Here is an 18,739-nt window from a genome sequence, read left to right on the forward strand (position 1 = left end):
TTCTTAAAACCAGTGGAGCGTAGATACCACGAAAGAGAAACCATTGTATTCGTCAGAAGAAAAAACAAAAACCCTGGTCTTCTTGCAAACTGAGGCGTCACCTTGATATGACGCGCACTATTGTTGTATAGGTTTGCATGGCTCACTAGTCATTTAAACAGGAACTTAAATCAATGTTTGCTTTTCAAATTGTCTTTCGCTGAACGTATACTGTAAAGTGTTCAGTCTGTACACAGTCTTTATGTAAAGGTCCTCCCACAGTAGGAACTCTCTCTTTTAATGGCGATTCACCAGTGGTTTCTGTATTCAGTCACCCCCATTTTGTTATGCGCTAGGCAACACGAGGAAAATATTTACTTTTTTTTATTTTATTTTATTTTAAAGACTACACTTTTACAGAAAAAAAAAATCAGTTGCATTACTTGCTTCGTGTGTTGCATATTTATATGTTGTTTTGTATGTTGCAAAAAGTCGGGTTGACCAGAAAGGAAATTAATTATAATATTATAGGCTACATAATGTACACAAAAACACTGGTTAAAACCCTCTCACCCCTCCCTCCCCACGTCCGTAGTCCCCTAACCCCCCCCCCTCCCCGGGAAAATTCGGAAAATTGATGAACCTTATTAAAGGAGAACAAATGTTATGCAAAATGATGTCATGAAAAAGGAAAAAGGGCCGGGAGAAGAAAGGAACGAGGAACCGTGGAAAAGGATATGTAGTCGATCTAATAATCGGATTATTTCTATTTTTTTTTTGTTCTACTCAAAGTAAATTCAAGGGAGTAGCATTCGAGCATGTCTCACGTAGACACTATACAGAGGTTATCATTATTGCTATTTCTCGACAATAAAGATATTAAAACAAACCGCATACTCGCCAACAACTCTCTACATGAGTTTAAACTTTATGAGAATTTCACGGTTCAGAGGAACACAGAGACAACAGGGTCTAATCGTATCGCCACCTTTATAGTTTAAACCCTATAATAGGAATAATTATGTTAACGCATCAAAGCGTAAACCTTCAGTGATAACACAATACCCTGTGAATCTGTGTATATCACCTTTCATGTACAATATATATATACCCTCAACTTCATATGCTTGATAACTTTGAAGAACAATTCAGGTAGCTGTTGCCATTTATAAAAATGGCAAACAAACTTTTAAAGGACGTTTAAAGGGACTGTACGCGGTGTTAAAGGTCATCATGAGCATTGCCCCTTTCTACCCCCTCCCCTCCCCCAAGCCCCAAAATATGTTACATAGTCAGATAATAGTTAGATAATAGTCACCCTTGCTCAACTTTCAACAAGCATTTTACTGCCACTCTTAAAGTAGTTATATACACACTGAGATACTTATATGTCTATTTGAACATTTGGAGGATCTGGGCCTCTAGGAATTTAAAGTCCTTTTCAAAAGTTCTAGCAATTTTTAAAAGTTGGGTTAAAGATTGCTATTTTTCGACAGGTTGTATATTAAAAAAAAATCTATATTGGGTCCAATTTGAAAATGCTGCATATCAATTTCCAGTTGTAGTTTCTGGTATTTGTACCATACTTCGTTTTAGCCATTTATAACCTGCACAAATTTACACAGCACGCCTCATTATTCATGATTAGCTTCTCGATTGTATTTACGTATACCAACCCATTTTTATCGTCAATTTACGTCATTTACAAGTACTTGGGACATAGCTTACCACTGACTAAGCGATTTCTGTTGTTGTTAGGCATTATAAACTAATGCTGGTTACATTACAGCGTGTACAATGCCATATTAATGCATTGTTGTAACCAGCCAGTATGGGTCAATTTCCTAATGTTATTACCACTGTATACTGTCTTCCCATACCATGCTTCAAAGCACCACTACTAGCAATACAAACAGACATATATTTGAAACAGATTACATTTTAATTATAAAATATTTGCCGTGTTTTTTTTTCACACTCAATTACATCATGTCAAAACCATCCACTATATAAAACATCTATGTTTTTCTTTAAATGGTACATTATTTTAAGTAAAATCGGTCACCTTTTATTTTGATGAAAATTGTAGGGATTTCCTATTAATATTTTATACAAGATTTTATTGAACTTCAAGCCAGTCTATCGGATTTAAAACCGGTTTCGATACAGTTCTCGTCTGTTATACCGTATTTAATATCGCTTTATAGGCTGAGGATGTTTGCTACTCTCAGTTTCGTGTCCACGTAAATCGGTCTTGGTTTCTGTCTCAGACGTCAAGAATCCATGTTTATGAGTGCAGTCCTACCGATATAATATATATATAATATATATATATATATAAAATTGTCAGATTCAAAGCGCCAGGTTTGGTGCACTCTGTACATAACACTTGGGTAATACGCCCTTAATGACAGTTATTCAAAGCCAATTTATACGCTTTAACACACTAGTAGAATCACTGTGGTCGAGTGGTACGGACTTCGGTTAGTGACACAAAGATCCGGGGTTCGATTCCTACCTTCGATTCCTACCTATAAATATATATATATATATATATATATATGTATTATACTTGAGACTATTTTTGACCAACATAACAAAGCAATACAAAGTAATACTTCTTTCTTCTTATGTATTTGATTAAGTTGATTACTGCGATTGTCATTATTCCTTACTAACTTCTCCTTTTCTGTGCCTTCGATTGATCTTACAGGTTAAATTGATTGAATCGACCTGGTTACGTCATCAGTCTTGTACTGGTCCCCAGTATAATGACTCAAGATATGTCTCAACGATGTTCGAACTGACACTAAAGAGTTATCACAGTGACCTCCCCTTAATTCGGACCTAATATTGATTAAACGAGTAATTTTGCAGTTGAGTCACGGCCTTTTATAGTTTGTGTCCTACCCCTTTAATACGGTGGCTGCATTGAACCCGATATGAAAAATGCAGAATACAGGAGGAGGGCGGGAAAGGGGGAGTGGGGAGGTGGGGTGATGGAGAAAAAGTATGGATAGGTTTGCATATTGTTGACCTTCCACTTCATGGGATGTTTTATAGGCTAACGCAGCGTTCACAGTCCAAAACCGAGAAGCAACTGCTTTATATTGTTTGGAGTGTAGTGCAATATACTTCCTTAAAACTATATACAAAGTGTGACCAAGTATAATGTCTATGCTAGCTATATGTGAAATTCAAACGTTTAGTTTCTTATGTCTGGATATATTTTCTTAATGGAGGGTGTGGGGTGGGGGGAGGGGGGGGGACGATGGACAATGAACTGATGCCCTAAACTCGAAGAGCCTACATATATCTTGCAGATTACCGTCGACAAACAAGCAAAATGCTACCTTGATTTACCGAATTCACCCGAAAACAAACACTAAATTTGGAGGGGAAACTGCCTCACCCTCCCCCCCCCATTCAATTCCCCTCTCCCATGTTTCTATGCTATTATTCAAAGTTTCCTTGCGTGTGTGTGTGTGGGGGGGGGGGGTATGTGTGTGTGTTGGAACAGTCATTTTGAGAGGTACTTTACTAGATCAGCTGATAAATTTAAACTGCAACGCTATATTCATAAACTTTATAAGGTCTTAAACCTGTCATTCCTAACCGTGGGAACAAACTTGGCCATATGTACAAAAAGACGAAATTTAGCACACAATACTTTTCTATATCGAGCTGAGTGTTACACAGAAAGCTATTATATGCTTGCTTGGTTTTCAATGCGATTCCCCTCCTGTGTTAGAAAAAGATAGCTATTGAAAAAAAAATAGGAAAACGAAGACCAGCTCAACAAATAGGTCACAACAGCTACAAAGAAAACGTTAAAACTTTTAATTGTGTTAAACCTTGTCCCTAGGTTCACCCCTTTCTTAAGAAACTTGTGACAAGGGCATCCTTTCTTCCAGATTAGGTACAGTCAATAAGGGTTAGAATTTTAGCTTTCTTGAAATTTAAAAAAAAAAAAACTGACGAAATATCCATTCGTGTGCAAAATAATATCTTCTTCCTTTTCCATTCCACGGCTAAAGCGATTATTTTCATTCAACACTGGACAAGCAGTTTCATGTTAAAACGGTTTGCACAGTTATCAATGCATAACATAAAATTTCGATACATGTCTATATATATATATTGTGTATATCAATATACATCTTGTAGAAAGCAAAAGTAATTTCGCATAGCCTAGCCTAAGACAGGAAGATTGTTTCCAATCTTCTTGAAGATATTACAGATGAAAATATATGAATCTATTATGTTTATATTCTCCATTAAATTAAACAGTAATTACTTAATATTTGTTTGATCAAAAAAATATATATATCGTGACTATATCCTCCACTCACCTATCGTGTTATCTTGTGCGATGCTACCGTGGAATAAAATGGCGATTACAACCAATGAAATATATTGATGAATTTCCATTTCGTCTTCCTTATTTTATGTCTCCTTGCTGAAGAAATCGTCTTTAATTTCAGTAAGAAACAAAGGGAAGGATATTCCCACAAATTTAGCGACGATCTTGGTCGAGCTTTGTAATTTTTGAGATCGCTAAATGATAACAGTAAAATTCAACACGCTATTATCATTTCATGTAATATCTTCCCTCGACCATCTGTACACAAGGAGAGTTGCTCTTGCAAAAAATAAAGCCTGTTAACGGTTGAAGCTCATTAGCTATGCAACTCATTTGCATAATCGATGGGAAACTTTGTCAATCAGTAATGATTGGCGGAGTAACAATGAGAACAATTCATAATAAAGATAGGGGTGTTCGATACGAATGCGAGCAAGCACGAGTTGAATGTTTAAACAGACCGAGCTCAATCAACAAGACAAAGTACTGTATATGTATACTACGTTGTTAGAACCTATCTCAATGGTGTTTGTAGCCAAACGTGATTAAAAAAAAACCCACAATGAAAACATATTTCTCAGATCAGGAAGGCTCGAGAGTATACTAGTACAAAACATGTATTGATGCTGCACGGAGATTAAAGTTAGGAAATACACGACCCAACAGACACTTTTGAAAAGACGCGTGCAGTGTCTGACAAGAGACAATACATGCGTTGTTAACAAAGAAGAGTATACTCCCTTTTGATACGGCGTCTGAAATTGAGCCAACGGCAACGAAATTCAAACCCCGTTTCATTCATAGTCACGGCCTCCGTATTCAGTGAAATGGCACTCATGTTTGTCAATGAACGAAAAATGGAAGAAGCATATGTTATGATTGACTTCACCATGGGAACAGCAAGACGTTTTATTTATTTATATTTTTTTTTATGAAAAGTATGTATGTATATATATATATATAGTCGTTTGGTAGTTTGGTTTTCGTGCCCAGGTTCTTTACTGGGCGACTTTTCCTTAAAAAAATGTATGTATGGGTGTATGGGTGTGTGTATGTGTGTATGTTTACCCAGGGTGTATGTATGTATGTATATATTTTTGATCCTCCTGCAAGCAGGAACTCGCGAAGAAGCTATGTCATTGGCTTATCAAAGCCGCAAGCTGACCGAATTCAGTCTCTTAGATTCATATTTAACGTCCATGATTATGAATTGTCAATTGTCAACAACTCTGTAACTGGACGACATACATTAATCTTGGAGTTCATCCTGTCTTTTACTGAAGCATTCCCTCAGCTACGTCTACACTTAGTGCCTTAGACCCTTGCAATTTATTGTAAAGATGTCTGTGACACTTCTCGCGTTGCGATCGCATGATGGTATTTGACTAAATATCTCTCTGCATGCAGCCTACAATAGCGGCAATCGAAAATCTTTATAATCGAAAATCGTTATACCTTATACTTTGAGTTCTACTCTAACTTCTCTAAGAGTGACAACTAACAATACATTGTACTACCACAGAATCTATAAATGACTGAGCAAAGTAAAATTGATTAGCCAAAGTTATCATCGAAAAAAGGCTAAGCTGTTTGTCATTCCAGTTGTAGGTTCTCAGTATAGAGTAAAACACAATGAGCTCTTATAATGTGAACTCAATGGTGAAATTTAAAAGATTCTATATAGGCCAAAGCTCATTGGAGAACTACCATATGCACATGCATACTGTAAAGGGAAAACATTCAATAACAGCAGACAAATAACCCAATGTTAATGACAAAGCTTATATAGAATGTATACATATACCAACATATGCTTCTTATCTTGTAAGTCAATTTATAAGAAATGTACACATTTGAGAATTACCATCAGAACTGCAAATTTGCTAACGGATGTTTTCCTACATTTTTAGGGACATGTGCAACCCCCCCCCCCCCCCCTCACCGTCTTGGATCCTAACCAATAAAGGACCAATTCTCAATTGACTTCTTTCAAATAGTCAGTGCCAAAGAAACTAAGATTTGAAATTACCCCACTTTGAATTTACGTACAGCTGCTATGTAAATGAAACATGAACCGGTAGCATATTAGCTAGGCCATGAAAACGATCCTTCCATTCAGGGTAAACACTGTACTGAGCGTGACATATACATAACGGTGCCGTATCATTTGAAAATAAATACTGGAGATATACTGTACAAAACACAAAGAAAGTACAGACACAGCCGATTCGTAAAAACAGAAAAGCCCCCCCCCCCCCAAAAAAAAAGAAAAAGCACAACATAGCAGTAAAACGAAAAAGCAAATGTGACTTAACGGGAGTGAAGACTCGCGCCCAAAGAAACGTATGATGCCTGTAATCTGACCTAGTTTCGAATGAGGTGTAACAGACACCACCATCGATGCCAGAAAACACACAGCTTGCTACCGTCGGTAATTAGACATTCGTGTACAGTCAATACCCACAACACAGTGTACATGGCAGCGGTGGACATCTCAGGTCTAGATAAAAGATAACAAGGTATCACGTTTCATCATACTGTCTGCATTTTGTAGTGACAAGAAAAAAACATCACTTGCAAACAACGGAAAGTTACCATGTTTTAGAGGGCGGCACGCGGTTTGGGGCGAGTCCTCAATGCCTTTAAATGTAATTTGCCCACGCATGCAGATTTGTACTGTGGGAAAATTATAGTCGAATCTTTCACCATTACCGTTTACTACCGCTGTTTGTTTCATTGGTCTGCGGTACTCAGTACTAATTGATAAATTTTAAAAATTATGTGATTTGTTTATTATAGATAAAGAAATGATATTGTGTTTTCACGAAATGTACACATGTAATTACATACTCCCACGTCTCGTCCCTCTTGCGAACACTAATTTCCTTTGTTTCAGTGTCCTTTTGTACTGATGACATTAAGTAGAAATATACGAATGAAATCCATTATTTGCCTTTAAATGTGTAGAACACATAACAAAGAATCCGATGACGTAGGTCTCCATTGCCCGGAAGCGATTTTGTTTTCCAGGTTTGCAATTATGTGTAAATACTCGCTCATGATTGGTCAGAAAAGTTACGTCACACCATTGCAACCTTCACTTCGCGGTTACCAAAATCCATTCGTTGCAACGAAGATATACCCGTCCCATATTAGTGGCATCGTCAAGGGGTGGCCTGGGGGGGGGACGTGCCCTCCCCCTAAAAAATCGTGCCCCCCAAATGCGATTTATAGTGTTAAAAAAATACTCAAACAAAAAACTTTTTTTACAAAGGACGAAACGTATCAGTTAAACTTCTTTCCACCGACCATCACAATAACCAGTTGTTTTCTCACTAACAAGGTCACGGAGGCTCCGGCGTGAACGGCTAGTGCTTAAACTTCACTACTACCCTGCATTAATTTCAATATCAATTTTCACCACTCTTCTTCAGGTTGTAAACTTCCCCCAAGCCCTCTTGAGATGGAGGGGGGGGGGGGAGTATGCTTCCGCCCCAACTATTCAAGCGCAAAACATCTTTTTGTTCTCTCACTATGGATAATCACCAGATAGCACCAACTTGCATCTTATGACCCTTCTGAAATTCAAAACATTATCAAAAGTAAAAGGCTTAATTCCCATATTTTGGTATAACTTTTTTATCCGCCTCAATTAAAAACATAAATATCGAAAATTCTTCAGCGTAAAGTTACGTCAAGTTGCAAAATATAGCACCAGATTGCATCTAACAGGCGTGTATCCAGGGGGGCGGGGGCGGGGGGGCGCGCGACCCCCGGGTAAGAAAAAGAGGAGAGAAAAAAAGATAAAAAGGGAAAAGAAAAAAGGGAAAAGAAGGGGGGGAAGAGGAGGAAGGAGAGGAAGGAAGGGAAAAGAAAAAGAAGAAAGAGGAGAAAAAGGAGGGAACAGAAGAAAAACGCCAAGACACCGGGAAGAGAAAGAGGAACAGTGCCATAATTACAGCACTGATCCCTATTATATACACAGGTTAGCCAGTGACGGATTTCGGATTTCGGAAGGGGCGTGCGCCTCAGCCCACCCCTTACACCAACTCCATTTTTGACGTTTCCATTTTTCCTCTCTCAATCATGTATATATACTACCTACTTTCCTTCTGGGATTCAATAAAGTTGACTGACTTACTTGCTACTATATATAGTATATCATGACGCGTGTGTGTGTATGGACGCCTTAAATTGTAAAATTGTGCTATGACTCCAACTGTGGCTGGTCTTGAACTCAATCGAGTCGTCGGGGAACATGACGCATTTCGGTATTAGCCCAGGATCTTTATGCGAACTGCACTAGACATATGTCCTTCGATGCAACACTGTCATCCAGAGATAAAATGTTATACAACGCGAACTGAATATTGTTACCCTTCCCCTATAGTACCGTAACTCATACAATGAATCTAAAAAAAAAAAGTCCGCATGCGATTTGAGAATTGAGCACATTTCCTGTGAATATCATGTAGTGGATCCAAATGTGTATCATTGCCGGCGGGGGGGGGGGGGGGGGACGAACAAATCATTTCTTGAGATTGTTCCCACCTGCATGAAAACGCGCGCCCGACAACCCTACGCCCATGCACCCCTCCAATCGCTTCCCGATGAGTAACGAAACCTCACCCATCGTATACAAAAGTCTACTTGGATAACTTGTCCCCTGATTTTTTTTCTGCAGATGCCCATGCATTTCCCCAAACTAAATTTCTAAGCCATGAGATCTAAAACTTGATGAGGTTTGGGAGCATCATTGGTTCTGGGAAGTGTTATTTCCGGTGATCTGGGAGGTATATTTGCCAAAAATTTCTTGTACGCTACGCGCGAACTCATGGTGGCGCTCCGCTTAGATATCAGAGAACAGACACCCGTGCCCACCATTATCCAAAACTGATCTGCGCCCATGCACCAATAAATTAACTGTGTCTGAATTTTCCAAATTTCCCCAAACATTCTTCCCCCTTCTCGTGCAATTTTGACCGATCTGTTAAGGGCTGAAGGAGGTTTTTCTGTATCGGCTGTGCATAGATGAAATTTTGTGCAACATTATGGGTATGTTTTGAAGTGAATTTATTTCACAAGAAAGTGTGAATTTTCAAATTCTGAACGAACAATGGGCTTAAAACCTTGAAAAGTGGGGCTGACGGGTATTGTGGGCCGCGACGTAGAATCAACTAAAAAACAATGATCCACAGGAGATGCGATGAGGTCGAACATGATGTGTGACTGGTGACAATCTTGAAAAAGGTTATGGATGGAAAAAAAAATATTGGGAAAATACTTGGTTTACTCAGGCAAAAGTGAACATCTAGTTGGTCATTTTCAAGCCCGAGTGTGCCATTTCCGGTGATCTGGGGGTGTCAAAGCCAGAAATTTTCTTGTACGCTGCGCGCCAACCGATGGTGGCGCTCCGCTTAGATAGTCATTCGCGCCCCCCGGGTTAGAAAATCCTGGATACGCCCCTGTCTAAGGCATTCACAAATAAACATCGTGCCCCCTAAATAAGTGCTGTGCCCCCAAGATTGAAATGTCTGGCGACGCCATTGTCGTCCCATATATGTACGGTGTTAATTCAATAGTTTCCTCTATATATGATTTATCCATAGAGTCATAATCTAGTGGCGCAATTCACTCACGTATTGTACCGATTCAAACTTTTGCCTGCTGTCATGCATATGTTTTGCGTATAATATTCATTCACGACTCGTGAACTCACGTCGTGAAGTTGATTTTAGTGTACCCATTCCACGAGACGAATTCCGATTTCAATAGAACAGCTCACGAATCTTCGATAACGTAAACACGAACCCGATGGAATATTGCGTATCATAAATAAGGTTAACATGTGTTCCAAGCATCAAAAGTAAAGTTAGGGCGTTTACAAGGAATCGCCGTTACTAAGTGTCACAGGTCAATATACTAGAAATATTAATCTGTTCACCTTAAGCACCATGCATGTTTAGTGACGTCAATAAACTCATTCATGTTTTGACAATTTAAGCCCCGTGGACCCTTATCATTCTTCTAATTATTGTAGTGCGCATGTGTTCCAAGCATTAAAAGTAAAGTTAGGGCGTTTACAAGGAATCGCCGTTACTAAGTTTCACAGGTCAATATACTAGAAATATTAATCTGTTCACCTTAAGCACCATGCATGTTTAGTGACGTCAATAAACTCATTCATGTTTAGACAATTTAAGCCCCGCGGACCCTTATCATTCGTCTAATTATTGTAGTGCGCATGCGCGCTACAATATTGGGTTTTCTAGCCCGGTCCATCATCTACATGGCTGACTGGTGAATACCAACTGAGCATACACTCTTCATAGCAATCTCAAATTTACAGGTTGGCTACGCAGGAAAAAATCTCGACCGAGATTTGCAAAGAATTTTGTCGGCGAACAGTTAATTTTGCACACGAAAAAAAAAAATAGATCTCCTTGAGTAGCATACTTCTTCAAAACAGTAAGAAAAATTCTCTACTTTGGTTCTTTATTCTCGAATTGAACGAGACAGGTAACATTTGAACGCATTTGAGTTAGAAACATCCTGCAAAAAGTTGCAAGCCACAAATGTTAACCGTATTTAGCCGCAACGACTTGGCGTTATATCTGTACTAATTCAGCTCTTGCAACATAGGCACTTTTAACTTTATTATTGTGTGTATATGGTTGGCCGTGTATGGCATATTGTACGATTTTGAATGATGACCAACCAGGGCCAGAAAATCGACCCAGCAGTTTTTAATAGGCCGACGAGTTACATTTGTGCAATAATATAGACTAGACATGTACATTTTATTCCTTAGATTAATAGTGCATTAGGCCTTCGGTGTAAACCACCGTATGTTCGTAAAATTTCGCCATCTTTTAGCGAGGATACAGTAGCATTAACATGTTGTTCAATTTGACCAATAAGACGTGTCCAGGACTCTGTGTATTCTCTGTCACGTCAGAAACAGGCGTGGTTCATGATTAAACAGATTGGTTATCTGGTTAAGCTGTGATAGTTTTATAGTCAGCATTTCTTCGTTTATATTGCAGGCGCATGCTAGCTAGAGTAGGCCTACTGTTTACAAACATAACACAATATAGCCTAAATTTGGTCTACGTTAAGGGACCAAACGCCGAACTGGGTTCTTTGTAACCGAAGTAACTTCAAAAGGGTTGTATAGTAACAATGAACCTCCATTGAATATCGACAACTAACTTTAACCTTCACCTTACAGTACAATGGCATGTATATGTATGCAAATAAAGTTTTTCTATAGTTCAGTGTATGTCTTCCCACTTCCAAGCGATCATTACTGATGGTGACGTCCCGAGCAACCTGATTGGCTGAAAACTACGTAATTGCAAACCTGTTTGGGGGAAGAAAAACGCTGCCCGGAAGTCGTTTCGTCACGGGATAACAAACAAGGACACAAGTTGCAAAGGCGTCTAAAGAATGATCGGAAAATTCCAAAAGAAATTTATAAGCGACCGCAGTCAACGAACCGGAACAAACTTCAAATACAGATGGCGCTATATTCTTTTGCGCAAATTCTTCGCGAGTCTGTTACATATAATTGTTTTGTGAAAGGAACTAGTTATCCGACATGAAAAATGTTAATGTGAGTGGACCCGGGAGAAACACGAATAAGTTGGTTGTAATTCGAACATTTCACAGGGATTGCTTCAATCGCTCTACATCGGTCAAATTAGCTCCCCATAAAAGGAGTTATATGTATATATGTATGTATGCGTGTATGTAAGGGTGTGTGCGCGTCTGTATGTATGTGTGTGGATGTGTATGCGTATGTATGGGTGTGTGTATGTGTGTATGTTGTGGGTGTTTTTGTGTGCGGACGTGGCATTTTGGAATCTCTTTAAACATTCAAATATATGGTAAAGTGATGTTGTAAATACATCAATGGATAATTTATTGTCATAACATAGGTTTCTCCTGGAAACAAGCTGTTTTCATTAGACAGATAAGTTCTGACTGTTTCTCTCAGTTTTAAGGATTTTAGACTCCATCGTAAACGTTTATAAGTCAGAGATCAACGTCTAGAAGCCTTATTTTTATGACGATGATGATGATGATGATGATGATGATGATGATGATGATGATGATGATGATGATGATGATGATGATGATGATGATGATGATGATGATGATGATGATGATGATGATGATGATGATGATGATGATGATGATGATGATGATGATGATGATGATGATGATGATGATGATGAAGATGATGATGATGATGATGATGATGATGATGATGATGATGATGATGATGATGATGATGATGATGATGATGATGAAGATGATGATGATGATGATGATGATGATGATGATGATGATGATGATGATGATGATGATGATGATGATGATGATGATGATGATGATGATGATGATGATGATGATGATGATGATGATGATGATGATGATGATGATGATGATGATGATGATGATGATGATGATGATGATGATGATGATGAAGATGATGATGATGATGATGATGATGATGATGAAGATGATGATGATTATGATGATGATGATGATGATGATGATGATGATGATGATGATGATGATGATGATGATGATGATGATGATGATGATGATGATGATGATGATGATGATGATGATGATGATGATGATGATGATGATGATGATGATGATGATGATGATGATGATGATGATGATGATGATGATGATGATGATGATGATGATGATGATGATGACTTTGGCATAGTTTCAAAAAGATATATATATTCGCATTTACATAATGCTTATGTGAATATTGCAACTAATTGTTCTGTAATGTTGTTTATATTTTGAAATGTAATATATCTGTCATAGGAATGCGTACTGTTTGAGTGTGTATGTATGTGTCTTCTTTTGGTGGAAATTATATGATATGTACACAAATATAGGCCTTAATATTTGATTGTGATGTAGCGAGTTTCATACTATTCCAACGATTTCCCCTTTAAAAAATATTTACATCTCTCATGCGTTGATCAATGGAACAGGGTGGCGGGGTGGCGGGGGGGGGGGGTGGTGGTTGGAGTGTTTATACAGTTACTATCATCACAATCTTGGAATATGGATAATTATATCCTAGCCATGTCCGTTTCATTACTGCATTTAAACATTTGACGTCTAAAGATATCGTTTTGGAAAAATCTATTTTAATAAAAGTTTCTTTGTTATAAGGAAACTGCCAGACTCAGAAAAGGAAACTAAGTTGTCTTCAACAACCCCGGTCCCTCCCTCCCTCCCCGGCACCATCCTTAATAAACAAAAAACTGCATCCGTCACTAAGGCCCTAGTACGACTGAAGAATATTAAATCTTCAGTGCACTGACTGTATTCGAAATGAAAATACCAAAACAAAAATATGAAATACAAATTTCATCAGACCACTTTACTTTAGAATTGTTCAAATCAATACTTTCTTGTATGGGCTTACTTCTATGTATAGCAGTCTCAACAATCACATTTGTTATCATCGAAATGATCGTTTAAGTTTCTTTGTCTTTCTACGATAAGATGGCTGCATTTTGGACAAGTGTAAATATTCAAGTCCAGATAAAAATTCTTTTCTATATCTGTTACTCGAGCGTTTATACATATGCTTGTGTTGATGAGCGCCTTATACAGTCTTATATACTGTATTTAAGTGTTATTATTGTAGAATAATGAAAAGTAATCTTGTTGTAAATCAGTACAATTTAATTGCATATTTTATGTTGAATTTGTCTACGACCGTACTATATATTCTATCATTATAGTGAATCATTTAAAACGTTATTATATACCTACATAACCCCTCCCCTCCCCAGCCCTCCATGTCCCACGCATACCACCTATATCTCCCTCCACCACCCTCCAAATCGTATACCATTGGCAATTTATTAAGCATAAATAGTTTAAAAAAAGGCATCAAATAATTAACAAATAAGCAATCCATGGAACTACAATAGCGCGTCATAAAATTTAGTCACATGACTGTGATGTTGTCATTACTCCGGAAGCACATCTACATACACATCGAGTTTGAGAGGTGGAACTGGCGACGCGCCATTTTGAAACTTTGAACTTCATCGGCCTCATGCATGTTCATTGTTATTTGATCCCTGGTCTATCATATCATCAGCTCAATCCATAGACATACACATCATATGAGTCGAGAGCCAGGTGGGGCCCCCGGGGACAATTACGTCATCACACCACTTGTTTCTGCACTGTAACCAGGTAATCATTACGGTGTTACGTCAATTGACGTATCGCGACTCCCTTCGAGATATTTCATATAATCCTGGTCAAATGTCGAGGCACAATTACGGAGAGCCAAACGTTCCAAAAATGTCGAAAAAGAGAGTGAAGTGTCCAAGTTAATATATATATGTCCAATTCGATATCAACATGTTACAATTCGATACCAACATGTTACAATTCCATATGAACATGTCGAAACAAAATACAATATGTCATTGCGTCTATCAACATGTCAAATTCAACATCAGCATGTCGAAAACTTGTAACAGCATGACACTTACTTTCGACATGCTGATATTGAATTTGACATGTTGATAGACGTAATGAAATATTGGAATTTTGTTTCGACATGTTCATATGGAATTGTAACATGTTGATATCGAATTGGACATATATATATATTTACTTGGAAACTTCACTTTCTTTTTTCGACATTTATGGAACGTTAGGCTCTCCGTAGTTGAGTGTCTGATTTCAGCGAGTAGTTCTAAAAGTAGCGTTTTGTTATGATATGGCATTGCTTGCATGTATTGTTATGTGTGTATGTACCTGGCAATGTATTGGCAGTGAGTGCAACATGATCTCTAGGCGTACTTACGCCCCTAACCACACAGAAAAGTCATTTCACTGCCATGAATAGTTCCTCTTATCATTCGATTTAAGCATGGAGTTCCATGATATGAGCAATTCAATTCCATTTGTTTTATCACGCTTAGTTATAGCAACGTGGAACGGGACAGTCACCACTTTACTCGTAACCTGTATTCGTGTGCGTTTATACTTGCCATGAACTCAAGGGCGTAGGAACCGGGGGGCTGGGGGCGCCAGCCCCCCCCCCCCAGAGAAAAATATGGGGCGCGGAAGTATCATTCTGCCCCCAGCTTCGCAAGGCAGAAAACCCCTTTTTCATTCCAAATGAGAAAAAAATCTCATTTGGAGCACCAAATTGCATCTAAGGCCAGGTGAAAATGCAAAATTATATACAAAATGGAGTGTGTGGGTTGAAGTATGCTATATTGCACCAAATTGCATCTGAGGCCACCTGGAAATGCAAAAAAATTCAAAAGGGGAGGGGGACACCCACTCCCCTTAGACCCCTCCCCCACGCCGGCCATCAGTCTTCAGCCCCCCCCCCCCCCACTCAAAAGTACCTTCCTACGCCACTGCATGAACTTGACTTTGTTACAGGATGTTTTGAAGAGAAATGGATATTTATTTATGATAAAGGAATTTTTCAGCGAATATACCAGTTTTCAAAATTGGAAACGATGATATTCATTCCAAACAAAAAACATTTTCTAGACAGCTCGAAAGTGGCTATTGTGCGTTCGGAAAACACGGCCGAAATTTCCTTTCCACTCCTATTTTGTGGCTTTTCCTTTTCCTTCATCAAGTTCAGTTATTACCATTCATACAAATTGATTAATGACTGAGAAAGATTTACCTAATAAAATATTAATGAGGAGTGACTTCAAGAAAACCCGTGCATATGCTACAAGAACAGAAAGCACTTTTCGCACCGATTGGGACTGACTGGTTCCAGACGTTGCTCTCTGACTTCTAAACGGCTACGGTGGAGTCTAAATCCTTCGACCCGGTGGAAGAAAAAGTCACATTTATATTTCAAATAAAAATAGCTTGCTTTAAGGGGGGAACCTAAGTTATGAAAATAAATTATCCGTTGTAGTATTTACAACATGACTTTATCCTAGCTTTGGATTTTTAAATAAATTAAAACTTTTGTTAATTTACATCGAAAATGAATAAAACCGCAAGACTATAGCCTTACAAAACTGTCAATTTGAGGCAAAAGGTTCAGTTTCACGAAATTGGTCTGGATTACAAATACGGCTTCTAGGCGGTTATATCTGACTTGCAAAGGACTATACGATGGAGTCTAAAGACCTAGAAAATGAGGTAAAAAGTCGGATTTGAACTGTGTAATAATAAAAACTTGTTTTAAGGTGGAACCTGCGTTAGACAATAAATAATCCGTGGATGTATTTGCAATATCACTTTCAACTAGATTTGTATTTTAAAGAAATTTGAAAACTTGGTCAATTCAAATCAGAAATGAATAATAGCACAAAGCTATAGCCTTTCATAAGTTTATCTCTGTCTTCTAAACGGCTAAGGTGGACTATAAAATCCTTTCAACTGAGAGAAATAGGCATATCGGATATTTGTAATAAGAATAGCTTGTTTTAAGGTGGAACCTATATGTTATGACAATAACTTATCCATTGATGTAGTTACAACATCAATTTCCACGAATTTTGAACAGTTTTTAAATTTACATCGTAAATGAATAAAACCGCAACGCTATGGCTCTACAAAAAGGTTAATTTGAGGCAAAATATTCAGTTTCACGAAATTGTTCCGTATTACATATTGTTACGCCCTGGGGTGTTCGGGATGCGTGTACTTCGTATTTTTCGGACACGCCCAGGGCCACTCAGAATATGTTAGCACTGCTATTGCAGTATAGTATACACAAAGTGAATGGTTATGAGTGCAATAGTGTAAATATTTCATGAGTTGAAAGATGGAATATTTCATTCAACGAGGCGCAGCCGAGTTGAATGGAACAAATTACATCTCTCAACGAATGAAATGTTTGCACTATTGCACGAATGGAAACCATTCATTACTTGTTTTATACAACACCTTCAAATTTGGATATAATTGGATGTAAAATGCACTCATGCAACATATTGTTTTGAACAGACAGGTTTCCCTGCTCTCCTTACTATTGAAAAAAGTGCTATCAAAAAAGTATAACCCATGGTTCTATTTCAAAGAGTGGAATAGAGCGGATTTTGCATGCAATCGACGAGCAATTGACCAATCAAATGGCCAGAATATAATTAGGTGATGTATATATTATTTTAATGGCAACTTGGTTGTTTTATTTATTTTAGAGAGCGGGTCCGGGAGTGAGGGCTGACTACGGGGCGCCATTTCCTATTGTATTTTATAACTGATAACTTTCCGTCCTGGTTTGCTTCTCTGCATGTCATAGACACCGGAGGTAGGGGTCAAATTGGGTTCTCCCAGGAGGTATTGTAGAAGTTAATCAGGGCGGGACCACATTAGGCGGTATTGTTCAGTCTGCCGTCGGCGCCCCGTGTCGGGCATTCACTCTCGTGATTCTTAAGAGCCGTGCTGTCCACGCCCTGGTTTACGTAGTTTATTTGTTATTTAGTTCAATTGAATCTCTGCTCGTTGTTTGCTTTAATTTGTGTACGGCAGAAAGACACTGCCTTATTTTTGTCAAGTGTATGTTTAAAGTTAATTAATTGAATCGGTGAATGAGACCCAGGTCTCTTAAACTATATTGTTATCTATTTTTGTGTATTGGTTCAAGCCCCGCTAGCATTATTCTTCGCCTCCCCTTTCCCAGCCCTGACACCAGGTGGACTCCAGCTGCCTGATAACCCACGCTACCGCTCGTCCGGGTACAGGGGCGTAACAATAAAGGGCTTCGAGAAGTTGATATCTGACTTCTAAACGACTACGATGGAATCTACAAACACTTAACTTGAGAGAAAAGTCTGAGGGTCTGATTTTTCTAATGCAAACAGCTTGTTTCAAGGAGGTACCTATGTTATTGAAATAAATCATCCATGCCTATATTTACAACATGACATTATCCTAGATTTAAAGTTTGAAATAAAATTGAAAATATTTGAAAATTTTGTTAATTTACATCGAGAATGAAAGGGTTAATTTAACCCAAGGTTTAAGTTTCACGAATTTTTCCGGATCATACAAATAAGGCCTCGAGACGTTAATCTCTGACTTCTAAACGGCTACTATGGAGTCTAAAATCCTTCAGACCCGGCCGGAGGAAAATTCAGATCTTATATATCTCACAAAAATAGCTTGATTTAAGGAGGAAACTATGTTATGAAAATGTGTTTAAAACTTGACTTTATCCTAGATTATCATTTTTAAAGTAATTGACATCGAAAATGAATACAACCGATAAGCTATATCTTTACAAAAAGGTTAATTTGAGGCAAAAGATTCAGTTTCACGAGTTGTTCCGAACTAAAAGTATGGCTTCGAGACGTTGATCTCTGCGTTCTAAAGGACAACGGTGAAGTTTAAAATCATTTA

The 18,739-nt window shown here is 38.1% G+C and overlaps 1 protein-coding gene and 1 long non-coding RNA gene across 5 annotated transcripts in view; one reads left to right on the plus strand and one right to left on the minus strand.

Annotated features, from left to right (window-relative positions):
- LOC139978786 (uncharacterized) overlaps positions 1 to 4,391 on the plus strand; it is a 22,627-nt gene extending 18,236 nt beyond the window's left edge. For 3 of the 4 annotated variants that reach the window (XR_011797011.1, XR_011797010.1, XR_011797009.1), the window contains exon 6: positions 2,693 to 4,391. This is a non-coding gene — a long non-coding RNA (uncharacterized lncRNA). The other variant, XR_011797012.1, reaches the window with a different exon arrangement.
- The window catches only part of LOC139978784 (glutamate receptor 1-like), an 18,712-nt gene extending 14,073 nt beyond the window's left edge, over positions 1 to 4,639 (minus strand). The window contains exon 1 of the mRNA XM_071989280.1: positions 4,332 to 4,639. Within this exon, the coding sequence (XP_071845381.1) occupies positions 4,332 to 4,410 (79 nt within the window). The 5' untranslated portion in view covers positions 4,411 to 4,639. The remainder of the gene's footprint in view (positions 1 to 4,331) is intronic.
- Between the last annotated feature and the right edge of the window lie 14,100 nt (positions 4,640 to 18,739).

The sequence above is a fragment of the Apostichopus japonicus genome, chromosome 13 (genome assembly GCF_037975245.1).
Source record: "Apostichopus japonicus isolate 1M-3 chromosome 13, ASM3797524v1, whole genome shotgun sequence".
Taxonomy (NCBI): Eukaryota; Metazoa; Echinodermata; class Holothuroidea; order Aspidochirotida; family Stichopodidae; genus Apostichopus; species Apostichopus japonicus.